Below are 18,244 nucleotides of genomic sequence, written 5' to 3'. Positions count from 1 at the left end.
AATGGTTAGTCTTAAATCAATCGCCGATTATTCAACTTTTGTGATTGCAAGTTATTGACTATACTGTGTAAAAAAATCATTTTATTATTATTGTGAAAATGCCTAAAGTAGCAAGGGAAAAATCAAGTCTTCTCAGAAGTTGGATTGGAAGTAACAATCATCTAAAAGTTATCGACAGTGAAAGTATGTTTTGCACCATTTGTGATAAAAAGGTAAGTTCTCCACTTCAATAGATTTTTAAACTTATCAAACTTCTTTGCACATCTATGTGTCTGTCTATTCTAAAATGACAAACCGTCCCATTTCTTCAAAAACTGTTTTTTAAAGTTCGCAACGGTTTGGCTTATACAGAGCGAGGTGTTGAGAGTGGCCCACCCTGTATACTACGGTACACTGACTGTACTTTATTGTTTGACGATTTCAATTTCACTTTGAGAAATAAAAAAAAATTGGGGGAGGTTTAAAAAGTTTGATCATTTTAATGTAGGTATCTATTTACGAAAACATCTAAAACATCATTATCATTATATTCCAGATTCCATGTCAAAAGAAATTCCAAGTAGTTCAACACATAAAAACTTCACTTCACCAAACTAAGCTATCAAAAAATGATAATAAACCTCGCCAGCAGATTCTACAGAACAGTTTGCAGATTCAGAATACGTCAGTTGGGCAAGAAACCTTTGCAAAGGATTTATGCCATTTTTTTTTTGAACTGCAATATCCCTCTGCACAAGTTAGAACATAAATCGTGTCAAAACTTTTTAAAAACTTATTGCAAGATTAAAGATAAACCAGCTCAAATACCAAGTTCTTCAACTCTTCGGAAAAAATATGTCAGTGCATGTTACAAAGATGTGATGACGAGTATTAAAAATCAGTTAAAAGCCGATTATCTTTGGATTTCCGTCGACGAAACAACGGATACAAAGGGTCGACAAATTGCGAATCTAATTGTTGGAGTTCTTAACGACTCTGGCGATTTTAAAAACTCATACTTAATTAGTGTAAAATGTTTGGAAAAAACAAACTATGCTACAATAGCTAGATTTGTTAACGAATCCCTAACAAATTTTTTTTTACCTGATCAAGTACCATTTGAAAAAATATTATTAATGCTTAGTGATGCCGCCTCATATATGATGAAAGCTGCATCCAATCTTAAAATCTTTTTCCCTAATTTAATTCACTGTACATGTTTGGCGCACGGCCTAAACAGAGTTGCAGAGAAAGTTAGAATTGAATTTCCCAATGTAAACACCTTAATAAATAATGTAAAAAAAGTATTTCTGAAAGCACCACTACGTGTACAGGTATATAGGGAGATGCTTCCCGATATTCCTTTACCACCAGAACCAGTATTAACCAGATGGGGAACTTGGCTTAAAAGTGCTATATTTTTATCTGAACACTACGACGACATCAAAAGCGTTATTTCAAGTTTTGATCCGACTTGTACCGCTATTGATAACTGTCAAAATATTTTTAAAGAAAAGTCTATTAAAAATCAATTGTTGTATATAAAATCGAATTTCGATATCATTGAAAGTTCAATTACAAAATTAGAGGCTCAAAATTTATGTCTTCACAATAGTATGTCTATTGTTGATTCGGTTAAACAGAAAATAACAAATCTGAATGGGGAAATTGGAGTAAAAATTAAAGATAAACTTGATGACGTTTTAAACAAAAATGAGGGTTTCACTTTATTGCGTTCAATAAATAATATAATCAATTTTGGAAACTTCGATGAAAATATTAATATGGATCCGTCTCTAATAGCAAAGTTTAAATATGCCCCAATTACATCTTGTGACGTTGAGAGATCTTTTTCTGCCTATAAACAAATATTAACAGATAGAAGACATAATATTAGTTTAGAAAATATGAATCAATATATGATTATTTATTGTAACAATAAAAATATGTAAATTTGTTTTATTGTACTCTTTTTATAATATTAGTTTAGAAAATATGAATCAATATTGTAACAATAAAAATATGTACATTTATTTTATTGTACTCTTATTTATCTTGTGGTCAAAATAAAATATTTTGCCGTTTTATTTGTCACAAAACCTGAAGTTAAAAAAATATATTAAGAAATAATAATACAATTTGGTTTAAATTCAAACCTATTTATTTATTTTTATTATTTTTTATTTATTTATGTATTTAACGTAAACCATAAAATTATTCATATAAAAATAAGTGCATATATAAATGCATATTTGCATGTTAATTGTGCATATTCAGCTTGTTTTAAAATGCATATTGCATGCATATTTTAGACATTTTTTAGTGCATATTTTCCAGTCTCTATTTATAAATAAGGAATTGTCAAGATTGGATCGAATGGAACAGAACAACATAGAACGGAATCCTACAACATTCACAAGAAATAATACGAGGAAAATATCAATACCATACATAAAAGGACTATCCGAGAAACTTAAAACAATAGGAAATAAATTCAACATTTCAACAACATTCAAAACAACCAACACATTGAGATCTATTCTATCTAAAACTAAACCTAACAATGAACAAGAAAGGACAAAGAATTGTATTTATAAAATACCTTGAGAATGCGAACAGTTTTATATAGGTGAAACATCAAGACCATTAAACGTTAGAATAAGTGAACATCAATCTTATATTAAAAATAGAGAATTTGATAGATCTCAAATATGTCAACACGCATGGGATAATGAACATAGAGTTCAGTGGAGAGATTCAAGTATAGTCCTGAAAGAAACAGATAGTAAAAAGAGAAAAATCAAAGAAGCGGCTCTAATTATGCTAAACGAAACCAATTGTGTCGCAAATTCCTCGGTGGAATGCAGTAGGATGTCGATACCCATACTGAAAGAGGAAGTCAATAGAAAGAAAATACCACAATTAGTAAGTCAATAGTCGAGTTAGTACATATTTTATATTTTAGTATTACTTATATATCCATGTATTATTGATATTATTTATAATTTAAACAAAATTATAGTAAAGTCAGAATTTGGTATTAATTTTGAGAGTAAATTAAATGTAAGACCAAATACTTACGATGTCGGTATAGTATCACGAGGTTTTTCCTGGTTTTCCCTCGTGATTTACTATGAGATCTCTAACGCGAGAATTTTAATGTCACCGTTGCATGTGGTTGTCTTTTTAAAGACAGATCACATGCTATGATTTTTTTGTGACGGATATTCTTGAGTTGAGGTTCATTTCATGTAATCGAATGAACTATCTTTCAGTAAAGTCGTCCCAGCAACGCAACTCATAAATATTGGCAATATCATTTTAAAGTCTTCTACGTTAAAATGTATCATATGTATCTGAATTGCCAGTATAAATGAGTCAAATTAAATAAATTATTAGAAGAATTTTTTTACTAAGCAACAACATTTTTGTTTATGTTAATAGTATTTTGTATTTTGACAACGGCACCCGATTTGGGCGTCGAAACGTTAATAAAAATCATTTTTTAATAACATTGTGGCTTATTTCCCATTATAAATAATTAAAAAAGAATAAATTTTATTATTTATAGTAGGATGTATATGCCTATGGTTTGGATAGTATTAGTATTACATTTTACACATTTATACTAATAGAATAGGTCATATTAGATTACTATGGAGAGCCAAGTAGGTTCATTGCTTGAATTATTTTTATGGCACGTTTACACGTATCCAGTATAACTGACGCCAGTCACACTGACACGACAGCGCTGGCATGGTAGTGTCATCATCTAAACACTTTTTTGCGCCAGTCCAGCGCTGTCTGCCAGCGCTGTTTTAAATAGAAAGCTGGTCTATTTTTCAAGCCAGTGGCATGCCAGTAAGACTAGCGCCAGTTATTGGATACGTGTAAACGTGCCATTATCTCTATTCCATTTGATGGTCAATCACCAAAAAATGGAAATAAATTTTCAATATTTATCAAACATCTATAGAGTAACATCAAACGTGACCCCCCAGATTCACCCCCTGAGGTAGGGTGGGGGAACTTTAACATCTTAAATAGTAACCCCATTTTTTATTGCAGGTTTGGATTCCTCATGAAAAAATAGGGAACGCATTTATGTGGCCTTCTCCCGATGCGTTGTTCCGCTGCGACGTCGCAACGCACTAATGGGGCCTTGCTCTAAGTCAGCATCCAGGTCTATCAAAATTATCGAGTCTTTAGTATTGCAACGAATGAACTCTATTATTGCATTCTTTTGAGATAGTTAGAACGAACCATACCACCATAACATGAACATGTGAATAGTAATTATGCCTTTTATAGGATTCAAATCAACAATTTTCATACTGTCTGAAGGATTGAAATGCTAAGGTATTTATTTTTGTAAGTTGTTTGGGATTTTAAAAACCATTCAAAAATATTTTTATAATACACAAATCAAAATAATCTAGGGGACACCTTAATAGCTTTAAGTCAATGTTAGCTGCAAATACAAAAATAAGTTTATGTTTTTAATCTTTTTTGTTGTTTTGTTGATTATTATACCAACTTGGACGGTAATGATAATAAGAATGGCTATAAAATACAGGGCCGTGCCGTGCTATGATGCGGCGAGGCAGTCGCATCAGGCGGCATCACAAGGGGGGCGGCATAATCAGTAAAATCAAAGAAAAATTGTCAGATTGTGTAAAAATGCTGGCAGAAACTATAGGAAAAATGAACAGTTACAGACAATATGGCTAATAACCAAATGAAAATTTAATGAAATTTCAGAAAATCTTGATATAAGTTACGAATTTCCAGCTGAAAATGAAATTGTCAGAAGAAAAAAGCGTTTATTTGCTTAAATTTAAAATAAAGTTCATCAATATTTTAGACATTGGCGTTAAGTGGATAGGAGCAAAATTTCCTTGCAATGATTTTAAATGCATTCATTTTTTTCGAATCCTGAGAAAACTAATTAGTATTTTTGAAAAACTTTAACGCAGAATGCAAGATTGCATTATTACCGAGGGCCAAAAATCCCTGAAAGCCTATATAATGTTTATTTGAATAAGTTACAGGAGTAAAGAAAAAAGAAAAAATTGAGTGTAATTTTTAATTTTAAATATCTTATTCAAAAGAAAACTACTGTTTATTCCATTGATAATAATGTAATCTTTCAATCTGCGTTTAAATTTTTCAAAAATATTTATTAGTTTTTTCAGGTTTCGAAAAAAAATGAATGTTATGCAAGCAAATTTTGCGCCTATGCCCTTAATTCTTTGATTGATCGATTTTCGATATTAAAAAACTCACAATAAGAATTTTAAACATTTTTATATAATATTTTTAACTTAAGGGAAACAGATGATAAAACACTAGAAAAATATTGTAGGTATGAATCTTCAATCCATACTTTCAATAGAAAAAGAATCCGATCTTCTATAAGAATTATTGCGTGATATATCCCAAATGATACCATACTCTATGAAACCCTTAGAGGTTTTGAACTATTTGTGCCAAAATAATCTAATTTCTTTATAGCCAAATTTAGTTTTATCAATAAGAATTTTATTCACTCCTTTATTATTAAATTTATTAAAAACAATTTACGAAGCTCCGTAAGACAAACAGAACTAAAAACTTAGCACGTATTTCAATAGCGTTCTCACTAGCTGCTACACCTATCTAATCCTCTCTAGATTCAACCAATCTGATTGACGAGCTTACCAAGATTAAAGTCAGAAGGGTAAAATTATAATTTTTGTAAATGGTACTTAATGTAATGTTAATGCATACCTATGTCATTTAATTTAGAGTATGTTTGGTTTTTAAAATAAAAGTTAAGTTTCAAGAATATTTAAGGGGCGGCATTTCGGAGACTTGCATCATATTGAAAAAATGGCTCTGAAAAATATTTAGCAAAATTTCAAAATGGGTTTTTCTCTATAAGATAAAAATTGTAATATTAATTTCTTTATCGGCACTTGATATTTAGTTTTGCGATTGCCAATAATGGAGAGACATCATTTAAATCGCAAAATACAATGGCGTGCTATTGGGATTCAAGCTGGAAGAAGTCAAAGAGACGTTTGTGGTTAAGGTTTCAAGACTGGTAATGTTGCTGAACGTCATACAGGCCGTACAACCAGATTGAAAACGTTGTATTGAATTGCAGGCTTTACAAGATCGCACTGTAACTGCGTCACTATTACAAATGAGGCTGGAAGAGACCCAGCAGATGTTTGTAAAGTGGACAAACCTTTAGAAATAGGCTGGATAAAGTAGGATTAAATGGTTGAAGACCTATGAGAGTGCCAGTATAGTATTATGGGGTGACATCACTTTTTTGGAAGAACCAATCTTGTTTGTCTGGAACGGTTTCTAAATGCAACATACTACCGCGATATTATTCTCGAACCTATTGTTGTAGCCTTTGCACAACAAGCTGGTCTCCAATTTGAATTAATGCTTAACAATGTGAGTCCGCACACTGCCAGGATAATGAAATTGAGGTTTTACCATGGCCTGTACAATCGCCAGATTTAAACCCAATTGAGCATGGATGGGATATATTGGGCAGACGCATTTTGCAACATAATATTGCGCCCAATACAAGACAGAAACTGTTTAAGGGCCTTTCAATGGAGTGGAACAGAATACCGCAGCAAGATATTTACCACCTGATCATGAGTTTATGTAACACATACAGGACAGTAATCAATAACTGTAGAGGTCATACAGTATACTAGCTTAACCTAAGGACTACTCTGTTGGGAGATGTGAAGCAACAAATTAGTTTTTTATTTTTTTGTTGTTATCAATTTTTGACTTGTGGAGTTCTCTTTTAATTTTCTTAAGATTTATTGCGATTATTCTAAGAAAAAAATGTTTATTTTTTATTCGCAACACTTGTTTATAATTTTTTTTAGAAATATTTGGAATAAATTATTCGAAATCCTTCTGTAATCTCGAATTTTCTTTTTGTCCCCTAGATTATTTTGATGTGTGTATACAGTTCTGAATGTAATGCCTTCTATAATAAAATATAATTATTTGTGTCATGTAAATAGAGCTTTTCATCGATTATCATTTGTTTCGAGCTTCTGTCATTATGTTTTATAATCTGTGTATAATATTATAGTCTGGGCAGATTATCGGAGAATAGGCCATTTTTTGGGAAAAGTTATTTACCAGCAATTTTATTGCTGGAATCGGATCTTATGATTGTATATATTAATAATATAGGTATGCAAAGTCCGCAGATATGCAAAGTTCTTCGTGATGACATCCTCGAGTCGTGCTTGTAGGACTTTCTTGGACCCACTGCTGTCTTCATCCCGTTCCTCCAGCTGTTCCCAGCCACTGTTTTACGGAAAGGTCTGCTAGCAGCATATTTGGTCGGCACACACGTACTCTCTAAATGTTCTTTTAAAAGTCTTTCCGAATACCGAACAATTAACGCACTTTAATTATTTCCGACGAATAAAGTTCAAAAGTCAAGTTTTTTTTAATTCGATTTTATTTATATCGCACTTGTAACGTGGTAGTTCTTTTAGGACGACAGACTCAGTAAAACGCAGGTTGAAAATAAAGCAAATCTATTAATTCTAAATTATATACAAAATATATCAAAATAATAATTTATTTTCTATTCCGTCCCAGCGAAGTCCTCCCCCGGATAGGCGTCTGTAACAGAAGAACAAAATTAACAGCGATATTCAAATATATATTTATCGGGGGCTCGCTCACTACGCTTGCCTCCGTGCTTGTAGGACTTTCTTGGACCCACTGCTGTCTTCATCCCGTTCCTCCAGCTGTTCCCCGCCACTGTTTTACGGAAAGGTCTGCCAGCAGCATCTTTGGTCGGCACACACGTACTCTCTAAATGTTCTTTTAAAAGTCTTTCCGAATACCGAACAATTAACGCACTTTAATTATTTCCGACGAATAAAGTTCAAAAGTCAAGTTTTTTTTTAATTCGATTTTATTTATATCGCACTTGTAACGTGGTAGTTCTTTTAGGACGACAGACTCAGTAAAACGCAGGTTGAAAATAAAGCAAATCTATTAATTCTAAATTATATACAAAATAAGTCAAAATAATAATTTATTTTCTATTCCGTCCCAGCGAAGTCCTCCCCCGGATAGGCGTCTATAACAGGAGAACAAAATTAACAGCGATATTCAAATATATATTTATCGGGGGCTCGCTCACTACGCTTGCCTCCGTTGAAATACGAGTCGCAAATTACCTCACTTCGGTACACCTTGCGTCTTGAGTTGGCCTGCCTAAGTTTGCGAATCACGTCAAAATGGTGCACGTCGCGACTCAGGTCGGCCTGCCTCGCTCACTTCGCTTGGCTGGTTATGGAGCCCAGAACAGTCGTTCAGGACTGACTGATTTCTGCTTGCGACCTTCTTAAATATCCGTGTGACGGTGTTGTCTCGGAGAGGTGGAACTCGGTGGGGGCATCTGCGTGAATTGAGAGAATCGCTCGGTTCCCAGTGTCGAGGCGTGTTCAGCATATCGACATATCATTACACACTCAGTTTACCGAACACCGAACACCGGACATCAACTGTAACGGTTTTTACTGTAATAACTTATAATTACAATGAAACTAGCGGTTCGTATTTATATACGACTTTATTAATTTATTTATACAAGTTTTCTTTACAAACTCTCGCTTAAAACTAAGCTCTATTTACAGTAGGAAAAATGAAGGAATACCCATGAACGAACATATAAAACACGCTGTATTTTCCTGTCACCGTGTCACACAAAAAATTGGCCAGCGCAAGTACATGTAATAATTATTATTGCATGTACTTGCGCTGGGCAATTTTCTTTGTGACACGGTGACAGGAAAATACAGCGTGTTTTATGTGTTCGTTCATGGGTATTCTTTCATTTTTCCGACTCTACAAAATTTGCTCCTATATAAACACCAGCCGTTATTTCTCGAAGATTCGGCCCATCTCTAGTTATTGTCGCGACATTCGGAGAATTGCTCGTCTTCCGCCCCGCTGCATCGCGTCTTATCTAGAAAGATCGATGTGGAGATGGGACCTGTTATACGAGGGTCGGTCAAAAGTAATCTTTTGTTACAATATAAATAAAACTCCAAATAATTTTTACATATTTTATTATAATTACCTTTGGTAAAATCATTTGGTAACATAATCGTGTACAGTTTTTAACTTTGTACTGCAAAAAAGTAAATTGGCACTTAATTGAAATACAGTAAACTGCCTTTTTATTTATAAGGATAGACCAATAATTTATATTAAACTAAATAGGTAAATAACCTACTAGAGTAAGATCCAACAATTGCTAGATATACATTATATAATAGAATTATAGTATAGAGCATTGAGTGTCTATCTACCATTATTAAATTCGCTTGTACTCGAAAAATTTTACAGGTGATATAATTTTTGCAGAAGTTATGTTGTATTTGTTTTTATGCTGTAAACACAAATGTTATTATACACATTTTTACTCATTTTTTACTTTTTAATAACATGCTCTGACTGGCTGAATGGCTAAAGCTCAAGTAAAAAAAAATAATGTAATATAGCTAAGCTAATGGCATCAGGGATAGGTCATAGAGTTAGAAACATGAGACATAACTTTGACAGGTCACAGAGTTAGAAGCATGATAAACACCAACAACATAATATCGGAAGAGGTGAACCATAGAGTAGCGCTCCCAAATAGAAATTATTTGTTTGGTATGGTTGTGAGACATGAGTGTTTTCTAACAAAGATAAAAATAGCTGGTAACGTTCGAGAAGAAAGTCCTGAGAAAAATACTGGGTTCAATAAGTGAAAATGGAAACATAGGGTTAATATCTAAATTTGAACCATTCAATAAGTATAAAGAATTAGCCGAAACCATATATATCTCTCTCTGTTGCCTTCCCTCCTTATGTAGTATTGGGCGCTCTTGAGCTTCTTAGCCAAAAGTGAAAGATGGCTGATTGGCTGGATCAGCGCATCCTCTTCTATTTTATTCTTTCGAAATTTCCTCTAAAACTGTTTTCCATTCATCTATATTTCTCGCTCTCTGTTTGACCTCTCTCCATCTCAGGCCAATTCTTTCACGATCTCTTGTTACAGTTCTTCCTTAGCTATTATCGGGTCTTCCTCTTTTTCTTCTTCTGTCTGGTTGGTATTCGAGTGACTATCTGGTTATATTATTTTAATCTTTCCTTAGAGTAGTTTCCTATGTCCAGTCCATTTCCTTCTTTTAGTTGTGGCTTTATTTTCTCTTGTTTTGTTCTTCTCCATAGTTATACGGTTATTATTTTATCAAGCCAGTATACTTTTAGAATTTTTCTCAACGATTTATTTATAAAGGTTTAGACGCCTTGGGTAGGCAGTACATCTAGTCAGTATTCTTGCACGACGTATTTTATTGGCGAAGTCCGAGGATTGCGGAAAAATAAGTTTGAAGAGATAGGTTAAGATTAAGATTATGGGATAGTGTAAATGAGGATGCTAGAAAGATCAGGTAGCAATAATTATGATAGATAAGGTGTTAACTATGAGATTTTGACAAATTCCCATTACAATTTCAAAAATTGCGATAAGAGCGATCTTCATCGCAATTATTTGCAATAAATGATTAAACTGATTACCTATATAAATTACTTTATTATTTTCTTAGAACTTAAAAAAATGACTTAACTAACGTGGATGGCACTGATGATAGGTATTTAAAATAGAAAGTACAACGCTGGGCACGTGGGGCAATACAGGGATGCGGCTTGTCGCCAATCCTTGTCGCCAAGAAATCATACGATCCTTGGGAATGGTCCTCTCATAAACGGAACCAATGTCGAACGAGTAGAACAATATGCATATCTTGGATCAATGATGAACAGTGACTTAACAAATTATTAGGAAATTAAACCAGAATAGAAAAGGCTAGAGCAAATTTCAACAAAAGGAGAATAGTGCTCTGCGCGACTTTGTTTTATGGAATGGAAGTGGTTGATGAGAATACATCTCTTTCACTTCAGTAGAGTGACAATAACGTAGATAACAGTTTTACGAATTTATTTAAGAACTGACTACTGTACAATTTTACAAAAATGCGTGACAAAAAGAACGTGTTTATTCTTCACAGTCTCGAGGCCAAGTCATTATACATAAAAATATGAATATATGAAAACCGGCTGGTTCGGCACTAGATTTTGGATCTATATGTTGTGACAAAAACAGTCCAGGCCCGTCGCAGCGGGATTTAAATAAATATTAAATAAAATATAACAAATTAATTTAAATCGTAAACATGCCCCCCACCTTGAAAGGGAAAGCTTTCAATAAATTAAAAATGAAATTAAACGCAATATATTACAGTCAATAAATAATCACTGTCACCTGGCGACTTTTATTCACTTGGAAGTGGGCAAATGTTCACAACTGCTACACGAACGAGTCCTTTAGCTGTTTTAAGTGTGACAACCCTTGAAATGTTGTCAGCCCCTGGATGCAACTGTTCCACACGTCCCAGGGACCACTGGAGAGGAGGTGCGTCCTTACTTTTAATTAGGACAAGAGCACCAACCTTGATTTGGAATTGATTCACCTTCCACTTTTGTCTCTGCTGCATCTCCGAAACGTACTCCAAAGACCATCTTCGCCAAAAATGTTGACGGAGTTGCTGAAGATGTTCAAATCTTGATAACCGAAGAGGGTTGACATTAGAAACGTCTACTTCTGGTATGGAATTCATGGACCTCCCAATCAGAAAGTGAGCCGGGGTTATAGGTAAAAGGTCTGAAGGATCGGAGGACATAGGACTTAAAGGGCGTGAATTTAGTATACCTTCCACCTGAGTGAGCACAGTTGAAAAGTCTTCATAAGTTAAATGAGATCCCGTAACGATTCTTTTTAAATGCGATTTCATAGATTTTACTCCCGCCTCCCATATTCCGCCGAAATGAGGGGAATGCGAAGGAATAAATTGCCAATTGATTTCATCATTGCAGCATGATTCCGCGATTTGTTTTTCATTAGATTTGATAAACTTACCGAGATGCTTAAGCTCGTTACGACAACCTACGAAGTTCGTGCCATTATCGGACATAATTTGAACTGGCTTGCCTCTTCTAGCTATAAATCGTCTTAAAGCAGCGAGGAAGCAAGATGTAGTTAAGTCTGTGACCAGTTCCAAGTGTATCGCTTTAGTAGCTAGACAAATAAAAAGACTAACATAAGCCTTGTAAGTACCTGGGTTTCTGCCTTGTCTTGTTTTGAGAGTGAACGGGCCTGCATAGTCCACTCCCGTGATTGCAAACGGAAACGATGGATTTACTCTAGATGCAGGAAGATCTCCCATCATGGGTGTACATTGAGGAGGATTGGCACGAAAACAGCGTATACATTGACGAACAACCTGTTTCGCAATAGATCTACCTGAAATAGGCCAAAAACGTTCACGAACGACGGACAATAAGTGCTGAGGACCGGCATGCAACAACCTTAGATGCTCCGACCGAAAGATCATAGTCGTAACAGGATGATTTGCAGGAAGAAGTATTGGATGTCTTTTATTAAAATCATATTTAGAGTTGCGTAATCTACCACCAACTCTGATTACTCCATCACTATCCAGAAATGGATTTAAAGAAAGAATTTTACTTTTAAAAGACAGCGATTTTTCCTTGGAAAGGTTATGAAGTTCCTTTGGAAATATCTCTGCTTGAACCATCTTTGCAATACATATGACAGAGGCTTGAAGCTGTATGGTGGTGAGAGGATCGGAAACTCTGCATCTTGACCCTGAACTATTTCGGAAGAGACGCAAACAACGAGCAATGACTCTTGCGAGAAACGAGAAATTGCTGTAATTCTGGAATGGAAAGAATTGCACGAAGCTTGTGACCAAAGAATGAGTAACTTTCTTAGTCTCCGGAAGATCTTGCTCAGGCTGAATGATTAGGACCGGCCAACTACTAGGAGATTCCATGAGGAAGGGAGGACCGTGCCACCAAATTTTTGATGACGCAAGTCGACTGGGTTCCACACCTCGGGACAATAAATCCGCAGGATTATCCTTGGTACCGACATGTCTCCAAGCGCTAGACGAAGTGCTGGATTGAATTTCAGACACTCTATTAGCCACGAATGTATTAAGAATATGTGGCGAGGTTCTGATCCACCCTAAGACGATAGTGGAATCTGTCCAAAGAACAATATCATGAAATTGAAGACTGAGCGATTCTGTGACTTTCTTCACGAGCCGTGACAATATCAAGGCTCCACAAAGTTCCAATCGAGGAAGGCTAATTTTTTTTAAAGGAGATACTCTTGTCTTGGCACAAAAGAGACGCACCGATATATTACCTTGGTGATCAATACTTCGAATATAAATAACGCCACCATATGCAGCTTCGCTAGCGTCAGAGAAGCCATGCAGTTCAATAGTTGAAGCATTTGCAATGATATCATGTCTAGGAATTCTTACATTGTTTAAATGGCAGAGCTGATCCCGAAATGAAAGCCACTTCGTGTGGATGTCTAGAAGTACAGCTTGATCCCACTCCAAGCCTTCCAACCACAGCCGTTGCATTAAAATTTTTACAATGATAATTGTGGCGCTAAGAAGACCAAGAGGATCGAATATATGGGCTATCCCAGAAAGTATAGACCTTTTAGTAACCGTTCTAGGAAGAACGTCAGAGGATATATGATACTGAAGAAGGTCGGATTTTGGACACCACTGCAGTCCCAGAGTTCTTGTAATTTCAAAAGAACCTAGCGAGAAAGGAAGATCTGAAGGGACCAAAGAATCCTGAATATCTGTAAGAAGTGAAGGGTCGTTCGAAACCCACTTTCGAAGAGGGAAACAACCTTTTGATAATATATGATTAATTTCTTGACAATGTTGAAGAAGCTCTGAGGCTGAATCAGACCCCGTCAGGAGGTCATCCACGTAGAAATCATTTTTAATAATCTTTGCAGCTTGAGGATACTGCTCAGAATTTTCATAAGATAATTGAAGCAGGCATCTTGTAGCAAGAAAGCTGGCAGAGGCAGTGCCGTAAGTTACCGTGTTCAGAGAATAAGTTTGCAAAGGCTCCTGAGGATCTCGTCTCCATAGAATTAGCTGGAGGTTTCGTTGAGAAGGACAAACGAGAATTTGCCGATACATTTTGGCGATGTCAGCAGAAGCCACATAAGTGTGTTGCCTAAATCGAAATAGAATTGATATAAGATCATTTTGGACGACTGGTCCGACCATTTGAAGATCGTTAACTGAAACACCTGAAGTGGTAGGGCAAGAACCATCGAACACTACACGCAGCTGAGTAGTGAGACTATTCTCCTTAAGGACTCCATGGTGTGGAAGATAGAAGTGAGCTGGGTCTGTAGGCTCCTCAACCTTAGACATATGACCCATTGAAATATATTCGTCCATAAATAAAACATACATATCCTTCATGATAGGATTATTCTGAAGTTTTCGTTCTAGATTAAATAATCTTTTTCCAGCTCTGCTCCTAGATTCACCCAGAGTATCAGTCGAATTCTTTAATGGAAGACTGACTACAAAACGACCATCCGAATTTCTTTTATGAGTCGATTTAAAGTGTTCCTCGCACTCTATTTCCTCCTTTGAAAGAGGTGGGAGAAGTGGACACTCTTCTATTTCCCAGAATCTTGATAGATGATGACATTCATTTTGATGTGCGAAATTGCAAGTGACGATTTGATGATCGTACCTTTTGGGCAGTGGGCCAGAAATTACCCAGCCAAATTTGGTTTTTTGTAAACTGGGTTTCTGAGGACCCAATTTGTTTTGTCCAACGCACAGAAGATCCCAGAAAAGCTCTACACCTATGAGAAGATCTATGCCGGAAGGAATATTGAAATTTGGATCAGACAAGCGAATATTCGATGGAATAGAGACAGAGTCTACGTCGATCGGAATACTTGGAACATGACCACAAATTGAAGAAGTAACAAGACAGTTTAAGGTTGTCGAAAAAGAAGAATATAACGAATATACTGACAACTTACTCTTGTGCTTTATCCTTGAAGATATTTGAGTGACACCGACCACTGAAATGTCGGCAGGTTCCTTGGAGAGACCCAATTTGGAAACCAGACTATACGTGACAAAATGTGACTGAGAACCACTGTCTAGAAGGGCTCTACAATTATGCTTAACTCCAGACCGATCTGGAATTTGGACTGTGACAGTTGACAGCAGTGCAAACGAATTCTGAACTGCATGACATGACAATGTTTGTGGAGTTTGATTATCCGAAGAAACGGATTGAGTATCATTTGGAGAATTGCTATTTTCTGCATTAACATGGAGAAGCGTATGATGCTTCTTCGCACATTTCTTGCACTTACCATACTTGCAACTGGTATTTTGATGTCCTATAAATAAACAATTAAAACACACTCGTACCCTTTTGACCTCACGCATGCGCGCATGCACATCTAAATTTTGAAAAGAAGTACAAGTTGACATTTTATGAGGACCATTACAATGTGGACACAGATCTGAAGAAGCTCCATTATTGATGAATGATTGACTTGTATGAGTTTTGGACCTATGAGATGAAGAATGAGAATGATCTTTGGAACTAGAACCTCCCTTGATAGATCTTGCTTCGAACTTTTCTAAAGTATCAGCTCGATGCTGCAAGAATTTTAGAAGATCGTCGAGAGTAGGCTTTACCGACGTAGGGGCATTAACTCGACTCTCCTTGTCCCAATCTTTGACAGTTTCAGGATCAAGTTTTTCTAGAATTATAAAAATTATTATTGAGTCCCAAGTGCTTACTGGCTCCCCTAAGGATTCTAAAGATCGCAGATTACTAGTTAATCTATCAATTAGATGTTGGAGACACTTAGAACTGTCACGATTAACTACCTTTAGATTAAAAATGGACTTGATGTGATTATGGATTAGTAAAGGCTCATTAGAATACCTGTCACAAAGAAGCTTCCACGCTACTGTAAAATTAGCTGCAGAAACCTTAATAGAATTTATTATCTTTTCAGCTGCCCCCGATAGGGATGATTTTAAATAATGAAATTTCTGAATGTCACTTATATCATTATTTTTAACGATTATTGTATCGAAGCAATCATGATAATCTAACCAGGTTGAATAGTTCCCGCTAAATTGACGCAAATGAAGGGTTGGGAGCTTTATCCCTGAACTGAATGAGCTATTACGATCAGAAACTGAACTTTGATTTGCATTTTCGTTGCTAGATATAATAGGCTTAGGCTGCAGAAGCTCTTTTGCCTTTGCTATAGTAGAAAAATAAACATTTTCAAAATCTTCACGATATTTTATTTCAACTGATACATCATCTACTAACGCGTCTATTTTACCCTGAACAACTTCAAATTCCTCTATTATTGTTTCAGCCCGATCTAATCTGACTGAAAGTTCGGTGACCGGCAAATTATCCGACGACCCCGGTATAGCTATTTTATCAATGTATTTTGCGAAGGTATCGAGACGATTTCTAACAGATTCCCTACTTTTACGCAACTTTTCGGATTCTTTCGTTTCTTTTGATTCCGGCATTTTATTTTAATTAAATGAATGAAATTTATGCTTAATATCAATCCTATTCCGAAATAATTCAAATACTATTAATTAAATGAAAGCAATTTATACCAAAAAAACCGATTCTAATTTTAAAATAATTCAGGTTTCAGTTTATTACAAATATAATTGGCAATCTCATTTAAAAATATAAAGTTCAAATATCATTAAATATAAATTTGAATAAAAACTGGCTCACACAAAGCGAAAGATAACGAAATATTTAAAAATATTGGTTAGAATAGGAATAAATCAATAAAAAGGAAAAACTCACATTTGTACAGCGGCAAACAAAGTTCTTCCAAAACCTGCTTGTTGTTGATCGAAGATTTCACTAACTTTTTACCGTGATGATATGCCGTCTTGAACTGGCTGACTGAATTTACTGGTAATAATAAAATTTAAACTGGTAATTTATTATTGACGCTGAATTTCAATAATCTTATGCATTATACGGCGAACAAAGGACCATTGGTTGATGAGAATACATCTCTTTCACTTCAGTAGAGTGACAATAACGTAGATAACAGTTTTACGAATTTATTTAAGAACTGACTACTGTACAATTTTACAAAAATGCGTGACAAAAAGAACGTGTTTATTCTTCACAGTCTCGAGGCCAAGTCATTATACATAAAAATATGAATATATGAAAACCGGCTGGTTCGGCACTAGATTTTGGATCTATATGTTGTGACAAAAACAGTCCAGGCCCGTCGCAGCGGGATTTAAATAAATATTAAATAAAATATAACAAATTAATTTAAATCGTAAACAGGAAGCTTGGACCTTGAACGCGGTATCAACGAAAATACTGGAATCATTCGAGTTGTGGGTGTATGGAAAGAGATTCTAAGAAGTATGAATAAAGCAATGGAAATCAAAACAAGAAAATTGGAATATCTCGGATATATTACACGTGGAGAGATATATACAACTTGTTCCATTAATTCAATTATGACGGAAGAAGAAGGATCCAAGGGAAAAGAAGCATATGGAGACGTATAATATCACGACTGCGCAACCTGGGACAATGGTACGGATGTACCGGGTGTCCCAATAAGAATGGCTCTTGGTCATATCTCAGGAACCGTTTATAGTACAGCTTTGAGAAAAAAATATTTATAACAAAACTTGCCTCGGTAAAAGCCTGGAAAGTATTTTCATAATTGTAGGTCCACCGCTAGAGGGCGTAATTGAATATCAAAAATTAAAAAATCAAAATTTTACAAAATTTACCTAATGAAAGGGCACTAGAAATACAATCATCGTATTCTTCATAAAATTCTGCGCATATTTGATTTCACAAGTTTAAGTCTACCTTTGCAAATAAGAGGTGGGGGTGAGTGGGAATCTTCTTATGAAAAAATGGCTGTAAGTCCGGTTCTGCTAAATCCAATTTTGCATACTTGGTCTTGTTGAAAACAGCTCTTTTTCGTCAATGTAAGAGTATTATTTTCGAAATAGAGTAATAAGTAATATGCCAGCTAATAGGCGTTATTCAATTATTTTCGGAAATCTAGTTTTCTTTGGAAAATATTAAATACAAGAATGCATTTTTAATCCTGTATTACAAAATTAGACCAAATTAGCAACATAATACCGAAAACCGCATATCGATACCTTTTTTCTATCTCGAGATATCTCAAAAAACGTGTAAATGTTAAACAACTATTAATGTCACCGGTAAACGAAGTTAA

At 35.0% G+C, this 18,244-nt stretch overlaps 1 protein-coding gene across 1 annotated transcript in view; it reads right to left on the bottom strand.

The window, feature by feature from the left end:
* LOC126886235 (uncharacterized) overlaps positions 1–16,523 on the bottom strand; it is a 55,169-nt gene extending 38,646 nt beyond the window's left edge. The window contains exon 1 of the mRNA XM_050653099.1: positions 14,987–16,523. Within this exon, the coding sequence (XP_050509056.1) occupies positions 14,987–16,523 (1,537 nt within the window). The remainder of the gene's footprint in view (positions 1–14,986) is intronic.
* Between the last annotated feature and the right edge of the window lie 1,721 nt (positions 16,524–18,244).

This window comes from Diabrotica virgifera, chromosome 6 (genome assembly GCF_917563875.1).
Source record: "Diabrotica virgifera virgifera chromosome 6, PGI_DIABVI_V3a".
Classification (NCBI taxonomy): Eukaryota; Metazoa; Arthropoda; class Insecta; order Coleoptera; family Chrysomelidae; genus Diabrotica; species Diabrotica virgifera.
Note: the sequence above shows the minus strand (reverse complement) of the source record. Positions and strands in the feature narration are given on the sequence as shown.